Below are 19,259 nucleotides of genomic sequence, written 5' to 3' on the forward strand. Positions count from 1 at the left end.
ACCTTTGCTTGGAATCTGGTGTTTTCTGTGATTTTATAAATGGAGTTGACAACCAAAGCTGTTTCTGTTGAGTGTTTTTTGAGATAAGGGGCAATTGATTTGTTGATCTTCTCGGGTGTTGTCCATTCTCCCAAAGCGTATCGTTGGGTTTCTCTTCTAAACTTTTTGAAATTTTCAGTAAGTTGATGCGTGGGAGTGTTTTCCAATTCCTCGGAGACCTGTCTTGGGATTTCGACTCCATTGATTCTTTCTTCTTTCTCAATGTCCATTTTTTTGACGACATCTCGGACAATTGCTTCCATTTCGCTTTGGGTGTATGTTCGTTCATTGCTAATAGTTGAATTGATATCACTCATAATTTTTCCACGAATGCGCGGCTTTTGAAGGTATAAAGGGAAAAAGGGGATTCTAGTATATTTTTTATTTTTATTATTATTTTTTTATCTATAAAAGGAAAATAAAGCGCGGCTCTTGGAGCTTGTTACCACATTGGAGTCCGAGTCGCAGTCAACAAGGATTGTTGAAGGAACGACCAACAATTTATTATTGGCTAATTTTTCATTCTTCTCCCCCCCCCCAATGTTTGGATTTAAATTTGTAATTCAAAATAATCATGCTTTTGGTTGAAAAGAAGAAGAAGATTCGTTAAAAAAGATAATAAAAATGAGAAGATGATGAGTGTAATGACTTCACTTTGTATGGTTTTATTTACTCTTTACTATTTTCACTCATTTTATAACTTCTTCTTTTTTTTTCCCTATTGTTAAACATATATACTAAAAATGACAGGGCAATTGTTAAAGCTTCTATAAGAAAGTATTACTATACATCTCTTTTTTTCTATAAGAAAATACCACTATACATCCTTTTATAGCTTTCAGATCAAATCAAAGAATGCATATCGAAATATGTGAACAATTAAGAATTACTTTTATTTCATGATAAACGACTCTGGTAATCTTATTCTTCTTTAAAGTAGCAATATTCCATAAAAAGATGGTTTATTTTAAACTAAAAACAGTCATTTGTTGTCGTCCGAATAAATAAGTATCCAGTAGTTTTTTTTTTTTTTTTTGTTTTTTTTTTTCTCTCTTTCACACTTACTTCTTCAAATATTATCATCATCTTATTAATAACATTACTCATTTTCTAAAGTAGAGGAATATTTAAAATAGACATTTAATAATAACCTTTATAGATTATATAAAAAACACACATACACATCAATACACATCATTTATAACTTGAAACAATAGTAAACATCTCCATATTATTTCCTCTTTCCTTTCTATTACAATGGAGAACTTATTAACAATTCGGCCGCAGTCTGTACTTCATCATGATGATAATTTAGATCTTGATGACTTCTTCAAGAATAATCTTGAACCCTTGATGAAAAAATTTAAATATCGTTTATCACAATTCGAATCTCATCGAGTCGTCAAGAGTGAGCGTTTTCAAACGTATACTGCAACAAAAATTAAAACAGCTTATCTACTACTTGATAACTTTGTCTCAAAATGGGAGGAACATTATAAGAATGCCATTGAAGTAAGACATAAAGTCCTTCAACAACTTGATGATAACGTCAAGACGTCAGATGACTATTATCATATGATAACACCTCCTGATCTTATACGAGCCATGTTGGAATTATCAAAGAAATATCATGAGCTTGAAATGGATAGTAGTGGTGAAATGATGGACAAAACTATTGATGCATTCATGGTTAAAATGGAAGAATTAGACGGAAAAATTTCAGACGCCTTAGGTTGTGCGGATAAGATGCGTGAACGTTTAGAGTCAAAGTTAATGGAAGTCGCAGGTGTTGCTAACGAACATATTGATAAATTGAAAAATGCCGTCTCTTATGGTACAACTCGCTTATTGACTTATGATGAACTTCCTACTCCCTGGCAAAGTAATCAGGTAAATACATGTATTCTATTTGTTTTGTAATACTAAAAAAAAAAAAAAAAATTTTATTCAATTATAGTATATCCGAACAGGCTATCGTTTTTTAGAATCAGCAGCTGATTGCTGGTATTCACTCTTTTATATTCATAATGAAAGTGGAAACATTTGGACACATTTATTAGGTTTTATTACATTATTTAGTATTGGCGTTTATGAACTCTTCTTTTCAGAATTAATGACAAGTATTCCTATTAAAGATCGAATCGTCTTTTTAATCTTCTTTTTAGCTGCTTGTAAATGTTTAATGTGTTCTACCGTCTGGCATACTTTGTCTGGTATTAATAACTTGAAAGTATACCATCAAGTCGCTTGTTTAGATTATGTCGGTATCTCTGTCTTGATTTGTGCTAGTATTATACTTTGTGAATATTATGGCTTTTATTGTCAAGATGTAATTCGTAACACCTATATTACTGCTACATCGACATTGGCTGTGATTGGTGTCAGTATGCCATTTCAAGCGTGGTTTGATAGACAGGATTGTCGTTGGCTTCGTATTGCTTTCTTTGTTGCCTTGGCTTCCTCTAGTGCTTTTATCATTGCTCATCTTAGTATTGTTCGTGGTGTATATGAGACGTTTAATTGGTTAACTCCCGTCTTTAAATCGATTGCTTGTTATCTTGTAGGCGTCATTATCTACGGTAATCAATTTCCTGAAAGATTCTGGCCGGGTAAATTTGATCACCTTGGTCATTCACATCAATTCTGGCATATCTTTGTCTGTGGTGGTATTTGGTTTCATTACCAAGCTGCTCTTCAATTTGCTGCTAAACGTGAATTATTTAGTCAATGCCCTTTAATTAATCCTTAGGTTCTCTTTATTTATTTATTTATTTATTTATTGCTAAAATTATTATTTATTTCAAGTTATTCCCCTCCTTTTTACTCTCTACTCTATGTATATCTTATAAATAAGCCTCTATTTGATAGCAAGATATATAGACTGATGATCAATTATGTACATTTATTAACTTTTAAATAAGTGAGATTCGAGTACGTACTAAACCTCCTCGAAAATTTTTTACAGGCTGTGGTATTTGTTGTAATCTTCTAAATGCTTCATGGATATGTTCTGCTGATAAAGGTGTTTGTTCTGAGCTTGGCAATGAAAATAAACCTCGACTATCAGTATCAGGTGGATCGGATAATGATGACGACGACGACGATGATGATGATGTATTATTATTATTATTGTTATTTTTTTTTTCATCGTAAAGTTCATGACTATCATCTAATTGCATGGATGTAGACTCTATACCGTCCGTTGTTACAACAAGCGTAGGATGGTTAAATACTGTCTCATTCTCATTTTCTTCTCTCTTCCGCTTCAAACCACAAACTCCTAAACCTATATGTTCTTCTTCTTTTTTACCTTCAGCTTCCATCCAATCACGTTTAATCTTAATGGCAGTCGTTGTTAGCTTGGATACCATTTCATACGTTAAAAACCCTAAACTTTCAACAATATCGTCATTTGGTTTCACTTCCACAAATGAACTCATATTGGCCCATTCTCTAAATCGTCTTCCTTTGCGATATGTAAATGAGGCTTGGCGACATTCAGAATAATGAACATATTCTTCTCTTGTCATGGCTCGTGTAACATCATCAGCTTCTTTTAATCGTTGGATAGAATCATTATAGGCTTCTATCTCATCCTCGTCTTCTGAATCATCTTCTCCATTTAATGATTTAGTGATGACATCGGTAAATTGATTCACAAGTTCCCATGGCAACTTGATGATGCTCCTATGTATTTTGCCTATTTATATAATAAGAATAAAAATTCCTTTCTCCTCCTCCTTTTTTTTTTTTTTTTACCTGTATTCGTTTCTTCCACAACGTCTTCTACTTGATCTCCTGAAGCGTCTTTAGCATTTTTTCGAACATCCTTCCAACTTAAAAAAGATCGTAAACGATTGACCTTTGCACGATCATGTCTTATTAAGAATATTAAATCTTCTGCACTCAAATAACGTGAATTACGACGACTTGCTTGTGCTGCTGCTTGAATGATCTAGTCATAATCAAGAAAATTAACATTCTTTATTCTAAGTAGAATATATATATATATATAGATAGATAGATATATAGTACGTACTATTTCCATCACTTGTGAACGAACAATATCTTCTACTAATAGCGTTACTTCCTGTAATGGATCTGAGACTTCACCAAATACAAACATCATTTGTTGAATCTCACTTTGAAATCGATATTTGGACTTTTTCATTTTAATTAGAGTTAGAACGAAGGCTTCGAATCCATGTTACCCATCCTTACCTTTTTTATTTCTGTCGCCATTCTTAGTATTAAAGAATTACAAGGTAAAGAAAAAAAAAAAAGAGGAAAAATAAAAATAAAAATAAAATAAAAATAAAAATAATAATAATAATAATAATAATAAAAAAATTGCCACCCAGAAATTATTCTCTATAATAGAAATATGCAGTAATGGAAAACACACACACACACACACAATGATTTATTTATTTATTATATGTTAAAAAAAAGAATCAATTTACATAGGCATAGGTTCTGAAGGGGTTAAAGTTGTGATAGCAGGAGATTCTGATAAAGGTCGAGTTTCGATTTTAACATTGTCTTGCTGTTGCTCAAGTTGTTGATTTTGGTTTACGGCTGTCCATGTATTCATTTTTGTTTCTATTTTATCCACTATAGTAGCTGCATCTACAGGCCCAAATTCTGTTTCAATAGTCTCATATCTATTTAATGTTGTCTCATCTATTCCTTTCTTTTCAAAGTTCTCATTCTTTCTTTCTAATGCCTGTTGTAATACTTTCCATGCACCACGCGTTAATTGAGTGGCAGTCGCTTCGATTTTCTCTTTGAACATGGGTTCATCATCTTCGTCTACAAAATCCCATAAACTCTTCATATAGGCTTCTCCTCGATCATCACCATATAATGGATAGATATAAGAGGCATCTAAAGCCGTATAAAATGCCCCAGGTGGTTGTCCACCTAATGTTGTAAAAGGCCCAAAGTCGCAAAAACGAGCAGAATGAATTAAATGCTTGTTATTATAAAACTCATCTGCTGAATGTCGATTTAAAAAGAAAGCGGAAGGAAGGGCAGCAGGATTGGCTGTGATAAGTTGAGGAGGATCTGCAAAAGGAGGATCCTTTGGTAATAAAGTATCTAATTCAGACACTATTTTTTTTTGTAAATAATCAGTTAATAAAATAGAATAGAGATTGGATTCAAGTCATCCTATGTTACCTCCTCCTACTGTATGAAGTGACCCATCTGGACCATAAATAACGCCTGTGTCAGCAACCTTCTTCTTTTTCTTTTTGTAAGGTGCACTGACAGAACGAATAGGAGTTATTCCACGTGAACTGGCCACGTCTACACTTGTTTCTCTTGTATTCATCTCTGAGCCTTGTCTACTCTGTTTACGTAAGGTAGGTATACTTGTATCAATGCCCATAATATCTACATCTTCTTCTTTAATAGTAAATGAATCTTTGCGACTAGAAAATGAGATGGATACCTTTCTTGAAGAAAGGCTATCCTGTATTTTGTGTTGATAATAACCATCTGTATTATTGGTTGCCTCTTGAGATGCTTCGTTCAGTTTTTCCTCTTCAATCTGTTTTTCTGCTCGATCTATTAATTTTGAACCAATTTCATACACTTTATCTGCACTTTTCCAATAAATAGTGTCTACCGCATTATATAATTTAGCATTATTTACAATCAAATTGAAATCATGTCTAAAATCATCTGCTTTTGTATATTCGCCTGCCATGATCTTTTTGCGCATCGTAGAAAAGTCCATTGGTGATTTAATAATTTTCAAATAATCTGGGACTAATTTAGGATCAACAGGTTCTAAGAAAAATCCATAAGCATCTCTCCTAAATGTAATGAAAACAAAAAAAAAGGATACAATGTTATAAATCTATAAATAATTTTTTTTTTGTATTCATCTAATTAACTAACTTTTCAATATTGTCCAATAATTTCAAAAGGACTGTTTTTAGATCCTTTTTCTGAGATTCAGGCACTTTAGGTGGAAGTGAAGCTAATAAGGCAGCAGCCCTTGCTTTATTCGTGGGTCGGCCTCGTTTTTTAGGTTTTTCACCATTATTAGGTTTTACTGAAGATGGTCGTCTACCCAGCTTTGATGGCTTTTTAGCTTGCTGTGGTTCATTCGATGTTAATTTTTCAGGTATCATAGGCTCTGGTGTTGCAAGCTTTGATGGATAAGTTGGACTCGTTGATTCATACCGATAGGTTTTACTAGTCTTTGAACGTGTTGTATCTGTTGAATGATAAGTTTCTGCATCCGATTCGTTTGGTTCATAGTGATCACTCTCGTCATCGTTGTTTTCATCGTCTGATTGTGGATAATGTTGTTGTTGTTGTTGTTGTAATAAAGCAAATGGCCTTTTACCACCTACAAAAACATGGGGTGTTGATTCAATTGAATGATTGTCTTCATGATCTTCATCATAATAAGTCTCCTCTTCAGTATATTTTGCTTTTTTATGCTTCTTTTTATGTTTCTTCTTGTGCTTCCTTTTCTTTTTATCATCTACTGTGGTTGCGGAAGGGAAAGGATTAAGTTTCAATTTCAACTTGATGGTAGGTTGAGTGTTTGTATGACTTGTCTTTTCTTCATCAGAATAATTATTAGGAGAAAGTTCAGGTGAATATGACATATTTTTATTTTTATTTTATTTTATTTTAGTTGTCACTTTTTTTTATTTTTTTTTTTTTTCCTTCTCCCTCACTTTATCGTGTATAAAAAAAAGCTCAATCTCTTCATCAATTTTTTTTTTTTCAACATGTTTCAATTAAATCACCGCCATATTTCAATTTACAATCATTTTATTGGATAAGAAAAATGATGACGTATGTTTTAAATATCTATTCAAATTCAATTTGTTTACAGTGCCAAAATCATAAGCCATCAAATAAAGTAGTAGTCCTTAAATAGTATCATCATTCATTCTTTGAGAAAAATGTATTTCTAACGTGATCTAATCCATTCTTTGCAAAACTAGTCTCCTCATAAATTATAATAATTTCTTCAAGTATAGAATATTTTTTCTGAATCATATATAGATATCATAAAGGCTTTTTTTTTATAATACTCTTTATAATGAAGAAGGCCATATTAGGAACAGAACAGTTGTTAATTATAAATGATATAAAGTTTTTACTGATAAAAAAAAAGGCGTCAGCCCTAAAAGAGGACACACCATCTTGCGAGGTTAGATATTATAAACGAAAAGGTACGGGAGAGCTAAAAGCAACTAGCCAACCTTTTTTTTTATTGAAAAAGAAACTATAATAAGGATGTGCACTTTAACTGAGAGAAATTTGTTTTTTTTTTTTCTTCCAACTATATTCCTTTTTTTATTTTCTCAAGGCATAAAATCAAGTTGTTTGCTTTGTATATATTTTTGTACATATTTCTCTTTCACTAGAAAAATAGAATAAAAATAAAGCTTCATTATTGATTTATTTTTTAGCTTTTGCATTGATATTAAAAATAAGTATCTTCACCACAGACGTTTGTTTGATTTATTACTATTGTTCATGGTTTTGAGTAACTTTAGCTGACTTCAAAAATATTTTGTTTAATAGTCACATAGCAATAAAACAACCAATAACAACGTTCAATTCGGATCTTGTATAAAGAAATGTTCCCTTTTCAAAAACAAAAGCCATCAAAAGTTTTTTTTTCTTTTTCTTTTTTTTTTTTCAATATAACTTTTTTTTTTAACTTCTTTTTTTTTTTTTTTTTTTACAAACTTTTTTCTTTTTGTTTGTAAAAATAAAACTTTTCTTAAAAGAAAAAAAAAAAAAAAGTTAAATAGCAACTGGTCGTTATTGAACGTCACAGTGAATAGCCCAACATCTCTTTAGAAGCCGTCCCAAACAGCCACCTTTTCACACTAGTTGTACTCAAAGCAGTACAGTTATCCTTTCGACCTCCGTAACACATCGTTTTTATTTTATTTTTTTCTCTTTTTAATCAAGAACACATACACACACAAAAAAAAAGAGGTTCCTTTTTCCTTTTTTAATGGTTAGTTTAATTTATCCCAACATTGAACCTAGTGCTCCCGGTGAAAACTATTCTGCACAAGAAGGTGCCTTTGAGGGCCCCGAAAAGCTTTTGGAGATTTGGTTCTCCCAATCACCCGAGCTTTTAAAAGAACACCAAAATCTTTCTTCAGACGAATCAGAGGATGATTTCTCTAATCATCCTCAAAGAAAAAACCGTGAAGAAAAGAGAGGACTTCGCGTTATCCCTCGACCTGTTTTGGACAAAATGTTGGCTTTAGTTAAATGCACCGTATTAAATGTTATTAGTAACCCGGATGTGGATGCTTATTTATTAAGGTAAGCATTAATTTTGGTCTATCAAGATCAAGTAAAAATAAAAAAAAAAAATTTTTCTTTTTACTCCAGTTCGAACAAAAAAAAAAATTGACATTATTTTAATTTTTTTTTTTTAAAAGCGAGTCATCTATGTTTGTGTATCCTCACAAAATTATTATTAAAACATGTGGCACAACCACTCTTTTATTTGCAATTCCTCGACTTTTAGAGATTGCTAAACATTATTGTGGGTTCGAAAAGGTTTGGAGAGTATTTTATTCTAGAAAGGCATTTATGTTCCCTGAACGTCAGGTGGGCCCTCATCGTTCATGGGAAGAAGAGGTTCAATTTTTAGATAAATATTTTGGTAATGAAAACAAAACACGAACTTTTTGAATTAATTTTTTTTTAATTTTTTTTTTTTGAGAGTATAATATTGACGTCATTTTTTCTTTTATTTATTTATTTTTTTATAGATGCTGGATCTGCATATATTGTGGGCAAAGAACGTCAAGATCAATGGCATCTTTACTTGACAAAACCATCTGATGATGTCTTACATAATATCACACAACCTTATTTACCTCATTTACGTGGTGTAATGCAGGAACATGAAATTCAGAGCGGCGCTTCGACACCTGTCACTTCTGATTCTGAAGATCCTTCACCGTTTGGTAATGCAGGATACTCTCATCCTGATCAAACGATAGAGATTCATATGACAGGATTGAACCCTGAAAAGATGAAATATTTCTATCATGATCCCAAACAGACAAAGAGTGGTATCCCCGGCGGTCAATGGGTAGACAAGCAGGCAGGGATCGATCAACTTTATCCAGAAGCCAAGCTTGACTCTTACTTGTTTGAACCTTGTGGTTATTCTAGTAATGGTCTTTGGGAGGATCGTTATTTTACATTCCATGTTACGCCTGAACCTGAATGTTCTTATGCTTCCTTTGAGTGCAATATACCCGTTGAGAAGTCGCATGCTAGTCAAGGCGAACAAAGTCCAGTTGAAATTTTAATTACAAGAGTCTTGAATATTTTCGATCCTTCTTCTTTCACTGTAACTTACTTTACTTCCCATCACAAGGAACATCATAGTCAAGCTCATATGGTGCGTTCTATGAGTTCATTGAATGGTTATAAGCGCACTAATCGTATTCTTTATGAATTTGATGGTTATGATTTAGTTTATGGGCATTATGCCAAATAAATAAATTGTGTACAAGCTACATTATTATTATTATTATTCATTGTGCAACAATAAATATATTAAATTAGTTATAGTTGTAAAAAAGAAAACTCCTCCTTCTCCTTTAAATATAACAAGCATTATTTCGTCACTTTTGTTCCCTTTTTCTTCCCCCTTATAAGCTTTTTTTTTTTTTTTCTTTTTTTCTTCTCCCCTTATTTTTAATTTCTCCTTTCATTCTATAAAAGAGGGTAGAAAGAAAAAGAGGAAAAAAAAATAATAATAAATATTGGTTCTTTTCTTTATTACTCCATTCCTTTTTTTGTTTAAAAATAAAATAAAATAATAATAATATACACATATACATATAGATAAATATATATCCATGCGTTTAGAATCAAAAGTTAAGATATCAAGACTAGCGAAACATGTTCTTTTTATCTATGTTTTACTTTCATTGTTTTATACCACAAGTCATTACTTTTCAGACCATCATGTACATCATACTATTGCAAATAGAAGACAAGAACCGCCCATCATTATAGTGGATAAACAAGTTCAACAAGAAGTCACAACAACAGCAACTGAACGAAATCAGATAGAAGAAGAAACAACAGCTCATCAAATTATTTGGCCAGGTTCAAATGGTATATAGATATAGATAGATAGATATAAACATACATACACACATATATATACATTTATATTTATATTTATTTGGCAAATATGTATTTATATATGTATATATTGTAGGCAATGATATTATTACCCATAAGATTTCTGAAGGATTTTTAAAATCTAAATTATTTTCTAGTAGTATGGGTTTAGATAACGTTACACCTTATTATTTTAAAGCATCTAAAATAAAGAAAGCAAAAGATATCACTTTAGCAACTTTAGTGACTCGTAATCGCTTTCATGTATTAAGTCGACTTGCAACAAATTATAAAGGTATGGAACCCCTTCTATTTATTTCTATCCTCTCTCTCCTCATCCTCCTCCTCCTCCTTCCCCTTCTTCTCGATTTCTCTCTCTCACCACCCCACCCTAACCCCCTTCTTTCAATCTCTCTCTCTCTCTCTCTCTCTTTCACTCACTCACTCTCACTCTCTCTTTCTCCCTCTCTCACTCCCTCTCTCTCCCTTTTTTTTTGTCTTTTATTATTATCATTATTATAATTAATATAAAGAGTCTTTTTTCTTTTCCTTTTTTTTTCTTTAGGTCCAATTTCAGCAGCAGTTCATGTATTAGATGATGAAGAAAAAATAGCGACGATCAAGGAACTTACAAAGATGTATAGTTCGAACGAGGACATGAAAGGATATGTTGATATTCATTTAATCATTGATAGATACGATCGACAATTTAATATGTGGCGAAACATAGCGAAACTGTTTACACGTACTGATTATCTCATGATGCTCGATGTTGATTTCCATCTCTGTACGGATATTCGAAAGACGATTTTAGGAGATCCAAGATTGCATCTGATGCTAGACTCAGGCAAGACGGCGATCGTCGTACCCGCCTTTGAATATGTAAACCAAAGGGATGGCCTTGATTGGCGTACGTTTCCAACAAAGAAATCAGATGTGATACGACAGGTGAATGAACTTAAACTCGATCGCTTTCACAGTTCTTGGGCGACTGGACATGGGGCGACCAATTACAGTCATTGGTATAAAGCGACTGACATATATCCTGTTACTGAATACGAGTTCTCCTATGAACCTTATATCGTGTATAAAAAGGAAGGCACCCCCTGGTGTGATGAACGATTTATTGGTTATGGTGCTAATAAAGCGGCTTGTCTATTTGAACTCTTTATTTCCGGTATTGATTATTGGGTTTTACCTAATGATTTCTTGATTCATCAATCTCATAAATATGCAAATCATGATAGAATTAGAGAGGTAAATACATACATACATACACATACACAGGATACTAAAAATATATCTAACAAAAAAAAAATAAGCGTGTGCATAATAAATCTTTATATGAAAACTTTAGAAATGAAATCTGTCTTCGTTACTCTAGAAAATATGTGATAGAAGAGAGTTGGTATACATCAACTGCAAACAATATGAAGAAAGTGTGTACACATATTCCTAAATGGAAATATCTGTCTGGTATTTCAAAGGAGCAACGATTAAAAGATTTAGAAGAGGAGAAAGCTGTATTAAAAACGTTCCAGCCACAACAGCAAGAAGAAGAAGATAATGTCGAACAAGAAATTATTGCCAGTATATAAAATAAATATTATTTATTTATTTATTTATTTATTTATTTATTTATTTTATTTTATTTTATTTTATTTTATTTTATTTTATTTTATTTTATTTTATTTTATTTTATTTTATTTTATTTTATTTTATTTTATTTTATTTTGTATGTGGTATGTGTGTACTACTACAACTAACTACTACCTCATTTGACATGTGAAAAAAAAAAAAAAAAAAAAAAAAAGATCATTCATATGATGTGGCTCTTTTAAACCAATAATTATACAGTTTTATTATTTGGGATAGAGAGAGAAAAGGGGCTTATTTTTTCTCATGATATTTTTTTTTTCTTTCTTTCCCTTTTTTTTTTTTTTTTTTTTTTTTACTTTCTTTTTTGTACAAACTGAATGAATACAGAAGAACAAAAAGTTATATTACCAGAATCACTCGTTTGGACTTCACTTTTACCTACAGTAAAATAAAAGTAGATTTTTTTTAAAAAAAAAAAAATAAAATAAAAAAATAAAAAATAAAGAAATGTATAGTTTATAAAACATTTGTGTTAGGGAATATGTAATCGAATTAAACTAAACCAGTCTAAGGCCTATTACGAAAACTTACTTAAACTGGCAACGAATTATGAAGAATGGTGTGAAGCAGCATCCATGTTGGATAAAATAGAAGGTAAATCATATAAATATATAAGCATCATCATTATCATCATAAAAAGGGAAGAAGAGTAAAATACATATTCACATTTTATCACGATTAAAAGGTCTTGATAAATGGAGAACGATCATGGAATCGCCTGACTATGATTGGGAATTAATCAAGACAAGACTAGACCAGTTAAGAGAGATTCGATTTTCTAATAAAGGACAATTAGCTATGATATTTGCATTAAGAACAAGTTTAGCTAGAAATTTAGGTGATATGGGTAATCCAAAGGTATTTCAGTGTAGGATAAGAATAAATTGATTATATATATATAAATGAGCGCTTGTATTTATATGTTAAGAATAATAGCTTTATGCTTATTCAAGAGTAGGTACAAAAGATTTAACTTCAGATTATATTGAAGAAGTAGTTCAACAATTAAACTGGATATGTGATGAAGAAGAAGAAGATTCTACTTTAGATTTAAAAGCAAGACATGATTTCTTTATGAATATTAGACAAAGTTTTGGTAGAACTGCTTTATTACTAAGTGGTGGAGGTACATTAGGTAAACAAATAAGAAAGAAAGAAAGAAAGAAAGAAAATGAATAAATACATGTAAAGTAATGTCAGGAATATTAAGATGTCTTTTTTTTTTCCTTTTTTTTAGGTTTAAATCATATGGGCGTCATTAAATGTTTACATGAAGCACAATTATTACCGAGAATTATTTCAGGTGCTTCTAGTGGAAGTATTATGGCTGCACTTGTTTGTACAAAAACAAATGATGAAATACCTTATATGTTTGATGCATCTGTAGTTCGCTTAGTAAATAACATTTATATACATATTTTTGATTTCTTTTATTTTTATTATTATTGACTGGAATAAATTTTAAAATAGGATGTTTTTGAAAGAGAAGGTAAACCTGATTTACCTTATATTCGATTACTTCGTCTTATGAAACAAGGTCAATTATTTGATGTTGAAATATTAAAAGAGGCTATGAGAGCAAATTTAGGTGATATCACATTTCAGGTACAAAATAAAGATAAAACAATACTCTCCTCTTTTTTTTTTTTTTTTTTTTTTTTTTGTCTAATAGAAATACAGGAAGCATTTAATAGGACTCGATTTATTTTAAATATTACCGTTAGTTCATCTACATTATATGATATGCCTCGATTATTAAATTATTTAACAGCTCCTGATGTGGTAAAGTAACATGCATTTTTTTTTTAAAAGAAAAAAAAAAGATATCCACTTGTTATATTAATTTTAATTTATTATAGTTAATTTGGTCTGCTGTGTAAGTCTTTTAGTTTATTTTTGTACATTAAAAAGTAATTAACATAGATATATATATGCATTTAAAATAATGATAGCGCGGCATCTTGTGCAGTACCAGTATTTTATGGATCTACACCTCTTTATTCTAAAGATAAAAATGGAAAAATATCAACATGGAATCCAAGTGGTAAAATAGATAGATAGATGTTTATATTATTACTAATGATTTATAATAAAGATCAATTATATATTGATGGATCAGTTGAAAAGTAAGTATGAGTGATGTGTGTATAGATGTAAACATAATAAATAACGTGATACTTTAGTGATTTACCAATGAATAAATTATCTGAATTATTTAATGTAAATCATTTTATTGTTTGTCAAGTCAATCCACACGTGATACCATTTCTACAAAAGACGATTACACCATCCAGATTTAGACGAGTCGCTAATTTTTGTATGCACATGGCTAAAACGGAAGCACAACATCGTTGCACACAGGTAAGACTTGATTCACCAATTTAGCCTAGTCTTTAACTCATATGATTTTAAATTTCAGTTGACAGAACTTGGTATTATGCCCTCCTTCTTTTATAAAATACAATCTATCATGTCACAAAAATACTCTGGAGATATTACGATTATACCAGAGATTGGTTATGCAGATTTCCTTAAAGTTCTTTCAAATCCTACACCTGACTATGTTATGGATTGTGTACAACGTGGTGAAAGAGCGACATGGCCAAGTAAATATACTATCCCACCCAATGCCCATATATTGAAGTTAACATTTATTTATTTATTTATTTACTGCACAGAAATGCCCATTATAAAAAATCATTTGCAAATTGAATTGACAATTGATAAAATATTATATCGTCTTCGATTACGTCGATTAAGTGAAATACAAAGACAACAAAGCTTATTTTTAACACCTACAACTACTACAACTATAAAGAAACATTATTCAAGTGGTCGACCCATGTTAGAAACAAGATCTACTTCACAACTTAATGTACGACACCATATGACACTCATGTCTCCTATTGATGAACAAGGATATGATGAATTCAGTCCTTTATGTCCACCTAAAAGATTAGATGCTACTACAACAACACTAGATGTCATGGTTCAAACTTCACAAAGTACTCCCATGTTTTTTGCTACTACAACAGATCAACTCATTTCTTCTGATCATAAAGAAAGTCAAAAACACCATGAAACAAATAGAAGAAAAAGAAATTCAACAAAAAGAGGTCTTTTAATGACAAAACCTGAATGAAGAAGAGGGATACAAGGATTTATTATCATATATAAAAAAGAAAAGAAAAGAAAAGAAAAGAAAAAAAGAAAAAAAAAAAGGACTTTATATTATTTACAAACAATATACATATTTATATATTATTATCATTAATATCGACATACACTTCCATATATCTTTTCATATCCACTCATACGGAGAGAAGGTAATAAAGAGATTTGATGTGTTTGAATGATAGGTGGTTGATGTGACTTTGTATCTTGTAATAGAGGTCTAAAATTGTGTTGTTGTGAAGGTTGAGGAATATAGAAAGAAGAAGGAGGGGGAGGAGGAGGATAAGGATAAAAAGGATGAGTAGTATTTGTAGTAGTTGTAGATGATGTTGTAGGTGTTGAAGTGCCTGACGAATTAGAAGACGTAGTAGAAGATGAAACAGTCATTGAAGAAAAGACATTTTGAAGTTGTTGTTGTTGCTGCTGCTGCTGCTGCTGCTGCTGCTGTAAAGGAGGGGGTAAAGAGAGGGGAGGTAAATTATTAAAAGTGGTGGCAGGTATTTTGTTAAATGTAGTTTGATTCATAGATAATTGAGTGGTATTATTATAAAGCGGTGAAGTAGGAACAGATGCACTTTGTTGTTTTATGGTATTCGTATTACACACATAATGAGGTGAATTAGGTGCAGACGGAGATTGGTGTTGAAAAGAAAAACTAATAGGATGACTGCTATCTAAATGTGGAGAAGAAGAACAAGTAAATTGATTTAACTGTTCTTTTAATCTATTATTTTCAGCTTGTAATTCCTATCATCATTCACACTCTATTATTAGACAGACAGACTTCTCCTTTTTCACATTTTATTATTCTATTTACCTTAATGTAATCTAATGAGAGTTTTAAAATATTACCCTTATTAGGCTTTTGTCCTTGTTGAACTGCATTAGGAACTACACTTGATAATTCAAAAATGATGTTATTTATATTATCTCGACGTCTACGTTCAACATGATTATGATTTTCTCGTCTACGTTGAATTCTTTCAATAGCAGTCTTACTATCAAGATTATTTCTAAATAATTAAATAATTAAATATACCGGGATTTTGATGAATGAATGAATAATAATAATAAAAAAATTTTTTTTTCTTTTTTCTTTTTTTTTTCAAGTAATAAAGTACCTATTTAAAATATTGACACCATTTACTCTATATGCTGTTTGTTTTTTTGGTTTATTTTTCTTTTTATTCAACTTTTGAGGTGAAAGGTCAGATGTAAAATTAAGGAAAAGAGCTTGAGTGACAGGTCGCTTTTTAGTGGTAGTAGTAGTAGTTGAAGAAGAAGAAGAAGAAATAGGTATAATTGAAGTGGAAGATTGAGTCGAAGAAGTTATTATTTCATCCAAAAAAGAATCACTTTCTGATTCTTCATCTTCTTCCATATTCATATCAAAATCAGTATGATTGCTATTTACTTGTTGTTGAGGTGCCATCCTATTATTACTATTACTATTACTTGTGGCACACACCATAAGTTGTATAATCGAAAAGAAGAAGGAATAGAAATAGGAAAATAAAATAAAATTAAAAAAAATAAAAATAAAAATAAAAAATAAATAAAGGAAAGAAAATGGAAGACTGTACTTCTTCACATGATTAATTTTTTTGTTTTTGTTTTAAACAGACTACACTGAAATTGAACATGTGCACTTGGAACCCAACGTTGAAAGATAAAAAAAGGCAATAATAGCTGCTTTTTGATGTTTTAAAATCCCGCGTTAAAATAATTTTCTCACGTTTCCAACCAATCACAATGATAATAAACATTTTTATATAAAAGACAGCCGATTTTTGGTTTTACACCTCGGAAAAAAAAAAAAAGAGAGAGAGAGAGAGGGAGAAGGAGAATATTATACTCGGTAGTTTTACATCTATTTTTTTTTTATTTACTTTTTAAAAATTAATCTAAAGAAACAACCAATTTGTTATGTGTTTATCGTTTATTCGTACTTCTCTTTTTGAAGAAAAAAAAAAAAAAGAAAAAGAAGAATCGTTATTTTAAAATACAAAAAAAAAAAATATTTATTGATACAAACTTGTTACAATAAACACGCAGTTTGTATTATTTTACACAAAAAAAAAAAAAGTATGCAAAGATCTTGCGTCTCTAATAATAAACATATTTTAAATAATAAAGGAAAATGTTTAATCAAGATAATATTATATTGTTGATTAAAATAAAGTAAAACTCCTTTTTTTTTATATATTATTTACGGCTAAATATTATTATTTTAATGAAGGAAGGAAGATCATTTGTACCAATTTTGTCTAAATTTAAATAATATCTCGGATCTGTCTTTATTTTTTATTTATTTATTTATTTTTGACTTTTTTTTTTTTTTTTTTTTGGACCCTTTTTTTTAATAAACTACCACAGCTACAAACATACCAAATTAAATATACTTTCTAAAACATTATTTATCAATTGAATCAAGAAAGAGATATGTTACCATTCAATATTAGAACTATTTTATCCTTGTTGTTGTAGAGTGAATAGAAGGTGAATGTCTTCATCATTTTAATAATTGCTACGCATTATTGTTACTTCAGTTTTTTTTTTTTAAAAAAAAAATAATGAAACGATTCAAAAATAATTTTGAGACCAACCAAATATTTAAAGTTATACCATACGATACAGCAAAATAAGGATTCATTTTGGGAAAAAGTAAAGATTGAATTTAGAAAGAAAAAAAATACAGAAATATACATTCTTCATAGTAATTGTATATAATGACTTGTTTATATTTGTATTTGCTCCTTCAAATGCATCATATCTGAATTAGAGAACAAAGAGTTTTCACTCTTGTTTGTGTGGTAGAATGGCTACTTGATAATTAAATACGAATAATAATATATTACATAATAACATTAAATTGCAAATTATGTAAATTACACAAGCATTCAAATACAATTACATGTACGTAGTACATATTTTACAAATGTAGAAGCTAATTCCTTCACCTTAGAAATGATATAAATACACCTTGGATTATTTCGTTCTTTTAAAAAAGAAGTTAACAAAAAACAGTCTGCCCATTTACTCTTCATACCTTAACCTATCACTCCTTTATAATAAATCTCTAGCGTACTCACTCATTCGCTCGCTCACTCTCTCTTTCTCTTTCCTTTTATTTTTCACATAATTATTTATGATGACTAGGTGAATTCAATCATATAATGAAATAAAATGGAGAGTCTATACATAGTATATAAATCAATCATTTCCTTTTTTTCTTTTTAAGGATAAGCTTTACATACTACACACTCAAAAGTTGGCTATATTTCTGCATTCATTAAAGAAGTAATAATAACAATGAAAGTACGCCCCGCATTGAAAAGCATGCATGAGTATTATTCATAAAGTTTATTTAGTGCTAAATTAATAAACAAAGTTATAAGGAAAACATGCCATTTAGATAGATTCGGAAAGCTGAAATTGATTAGCATAGATAACTATGCAGAAAATAGTCTTAATAGTCACCAGCCCACTTTGTCCAAAAAAGAAAAAAAAAAGTTCTGGGCACAATTATTCAAGAGAACCTGAATAATTTGCGGACTTTCCCTCGAAATTCTAACCTGATTTCACAGCGCCGTCCTTCTTATTTTAATAATCCCATCTAATGATTACTTGTGTCTTTTGTTGAATGTGATTGTCGTATTCGGTGGTATCCTAACAATGATTCCACTTTTTGTATCCAACATCTCACCCCAGTTCCTCACCAAAACTTATATCATTGAATGTCTCTTGATATGCTCTGCCCGCCTTCAATCACTACCTACTATGTCAAATCCTATTTCGTTTTTATTAAATTTACTACCGATCCATTCTACTAAGCATCATCATCATTACAGTCAGTGGACTATACGTTGGCCAACTATCCAACCTTTGTTATATGAAGTTGTTCCCCCTTTAATAAGAAAAAAAAAGAACCGTTACAATCATGAATAAACTTGAGTCAAAAGCTCTTTGTTTGGATGTATGCATGCGTCTTTAGCACTTAATAACTGATACTCCCATTATTAAGCTTCCGTTCTGCCATTTAGACATCCTTCCTCCTCCCCTTTTTTTTTTAAAAAAAAAAAAGAAGCTCTCCGGGCAATTTTGACATATAGTTATCAGTGCGCTCATTGTGTGTAAATTTTCTTAATAAATAAAATATGTATGTTAAACTTACTCCATTTTTTTTTTGTTACAATAAATAAGACAGCGTCACCATTATCAAGACTTTTGTTAAA

At 30.5% G+C, this 19,259-nt stretch overlaps 7 protein-coding genes across 7 annotated transcripts; 4 read left to right on the forward strand and 3 right to left on the reverse strand.

Annotated features, from left to right (window-relative positions):
• Positions 1–1,296: 1,296 nt before the first annotated feature.
• On the forward strand, positions 1,297–2,788 carry BX663DRAFT_548389 (hemolysin-III related-domain-containing protein; the record flags this gene model as incomplete). The annotated part of the gene is made up of 2 exons (XM_051531075.1): positions 1,297–1,929; positions 1,997–2,788. The coding sequence occupies 2 exons, from the start codon at positions 1,297–1,299 to the stop codon at positions 2,786–2,788; spliced, it is 1,425 nt and encodes a 474-aa protein (XP_051387317.1).
• Positions 2,704–4,473, reverse strand: BX663DRAFT_495558 (transcription initiation factor IID, 18kD subunit-domain-containing protein). The gene is made up of 5 exons (XM_051525656.1): positions 4,401–4,473; positions 4,261–4,304; positions 4,079–4,201; positions 3,799–3,994; positions 2,704–3,739 (listed from the first exon to the last, which is right to left on the reverse strand). The coding sequence occupies exons 2-5, from the start codon at positions 4,279–4,281 to the stop codon at positions 2,952–2,954; spliced, it is 1,128 nt and encodes a 375-aa protein (XP_051387318.1). The 5' UTR covers positions 4,282–4,304; positions 4,401–4,473; the 3' UTR covers positions 2,704–2,951.
• On the reverse strand, positions 4,436–6,727 carry BX663DRAFT_495559 (uncharacterized protein). Its single transcript, XM_051525657.1, has 3 exons — positions 5,947–6,727; positions 5,221–5,861; positions 4,436–5,151 (listed from the first exon to the last, which is right to left on the reverse strand). The coding sequence occupies exons 1-3, from the start codon at positions 6,666–6,668 to the stop codon at positions 4,499–4,501; spliced, it is 2,016 nt and encodes a 671-aa protein (XP_051387319.1). The 5' UTR covers positions 6,669–6,727; the 3' UTR covers positions 4,436–4,498.
• Positions 6,728–7,751: 1,024 nt separating this feature from the next.
• BX663DRAFT_495563 (adenosylmethionine decarboxylase) lies at positions 7,752–9,714 on the forward strand. The gene is made up of 3 exons (XM_051525658.1): positions 7,752–8,361; positions 8,481–8,707; positions 8,817–9,714. The coding sequence occupies exons 1-3, from the start codon at positions 8,042–8,044 to the stop codon at positions 9,554–9,556; spliced, it is 1,287 nt and encodes a 428-aa protein (XP_051387320.1). The 5' UTR covers positions 7,752–8,041; the 3' UTR covers positions 9,557–9,714.
• A 639-nt stretch (positions 9,715–10,353) lies between these two features.
• BX663DRAFT_426208 (glycosyl-transferase for dystroglycan-domain-containing protein) lies at positions 10,354–11,789 on the forward strand (the record flags this gene model as incomplete). Its single annotated transcript, XM_051522527.1, has 3 exons — positions 10,354–10,486; positions 10,757–11,448; positions 11,514–11,789. The coding sequence occupies 3 exons, from the start codon at positions 10,354–10,356 to the stop codon at positions 11,787–11,789; spliced, it is 1,101 nt and encodes a 366-aa protein (XP_051387321.1).
• A 331-nt stretch (positions 11,790–12,120) lies between these two features.
• Positions 12,121–15,127, forward strand: BX663DRAFT_495568 (acyl transferase/acyl hydrolase/lysophospholipase). The gene is made up of 13 exons (XM_051525659.1): positions 12,121–12,233; positions 12,327–12,444; positions 12,536–12,708; positions 12,787–12,985; positions 13,088–13,245; positions 13,321–13,455; positions 13,531–13,632; positions 13,710–13,726; positions 13,803–13,894; positions 13,946–13,976; positions 14,034–14,211; positions 14,270–14,456; positions 14,529–15,127. Exons 1-13 carry the CDS (start codon positions 12,168–12,170, stop codon positions 14,990–14,992), a joined length of 1,920 nt encoding a protein of 639 aa, XP_051387322.1. The 5' UTR covers positions 12,121–12,167; the 3' UTR covers positions 14,993–15,127.
• Positions 15,121–16,456, reverse strand: BX663DRAFT_548393 (uncharacterized protein; the record flags this gene model as incomplete). Its single annotated transcript, XM_051531076.1, has 3 exons — positions 15,121–15,771; positions 15,842–16,037; positions 16,146–16,456. The coding sequence occupies 3 exons, from the start codon at positions 16,454–16,456 to the stop codon at positions 15,121–15,123; spliced, it is 1,158 nt and encodes a 385-aa protein (XP_051387323.1).
• Positions 16,457–19,259: the final 2,803 nt, after the last annotated feature.

Source organism: Cokeromyces recurvatus (assembly GCF_025118155.1).
Source record: "Cokeromyces recurvatus strain NRRL 2243 chromosome Unknown BX663scaffold_2, whole genome shotgun sequence".
NCBI lineage: Eukaryota > Fungi > Mucoromycota > Mucoromycetes > Mucorales > Mucoraceae > Cokeromyces > Cokeromyces recurvatus.

Excerpts from the sequence above, each read along its gene's own strand:
- BX663DRAFT_495558 (XM_051525656.1), bottom strand. The coding sequence starts at position 4,281 with ATGGCGACAGAAATAAAAAAG. Across the intron at positions 4,202-4,260 it reads TGGCGACAGAAATAAAAAAG|TCCAAATATCGATTTCAAAG; the intron begins GTAAGGATGGGT and ends AAAATGAAAAAG. Across the intron at positions 3,740-3,798 it reads TGTGGAAGAAACGAATACAG|GCAAAATACATAGGAGCATC; the intron begins GTAAAAAAAAAA and ends TTATATAAATAG.
- BX663DRAFT_495559 (XM_051525657.1), bottom strand. The coding sequence starts at position 6,668 with ATGTCATATTCACCTGAACTTTCTCCTAATAATTATTCTGATGAAGAA. Across the intron at positions 5,862-5,946 it reads TTATTGGACAATATTGAAAA|GAGAGATGCTTATGGATTTT; the intron begins GTTAGTTAATTA and ends CATTACATTTAG. Across the intron at positions 5,152-5,220 it reads ACTTCATACAGTAGGAGGAG|TGTCTGAATTAGATACTTTA; the intron begins GTAACATAGGAT and ends AAAAAAAAATAG.
- BX663DRAFT_495568 (XM_051525659.1), top strand. The coding sequence starts at position 12,168 with ATGAATACAGAAGAACAAAAAGTTATATTACCAGAATCACTCGTTTGG. Across the intron at positions 12,234-12,326 it reads GGACTTCACTTTTACCTACA|GGAATATGTAATCGAATTAA; the intron begins GTAAAATAAAAG and ends CATTTGTGTTAG. Across the intron at positions 12,709-12,786 it reads GTGATATGGGTAATCCAAAG|CTTTATGCTTATTCAAGAGT; the intron begins GTATTTCAGTGT and ends TAAGAATAATAG.
- BX663DRAFT_495563 (XM_051525658.1), top strand. The coding sequence starts at position 8,042 with ATGGTTAGTTTAATTTATCCCAACATTGAACCTAGTGCTCCCGGTGAA. Across the intron at positions 8,362-8,480 it reads GTGGATGCTTATTTATTAAG|CGAGTCATCTATGTTTGTGT; the intron begins GTAAGCATTAAT and ends TTTTTTTAAAAG. Across the intron at positions 8,708-8,816 it reads ATTTTTAGATAAATATTTTG|ATGCTGGATCTGCATATATT; the intron begins GTAATGAAAACA and ends ATTTTTTTATAG.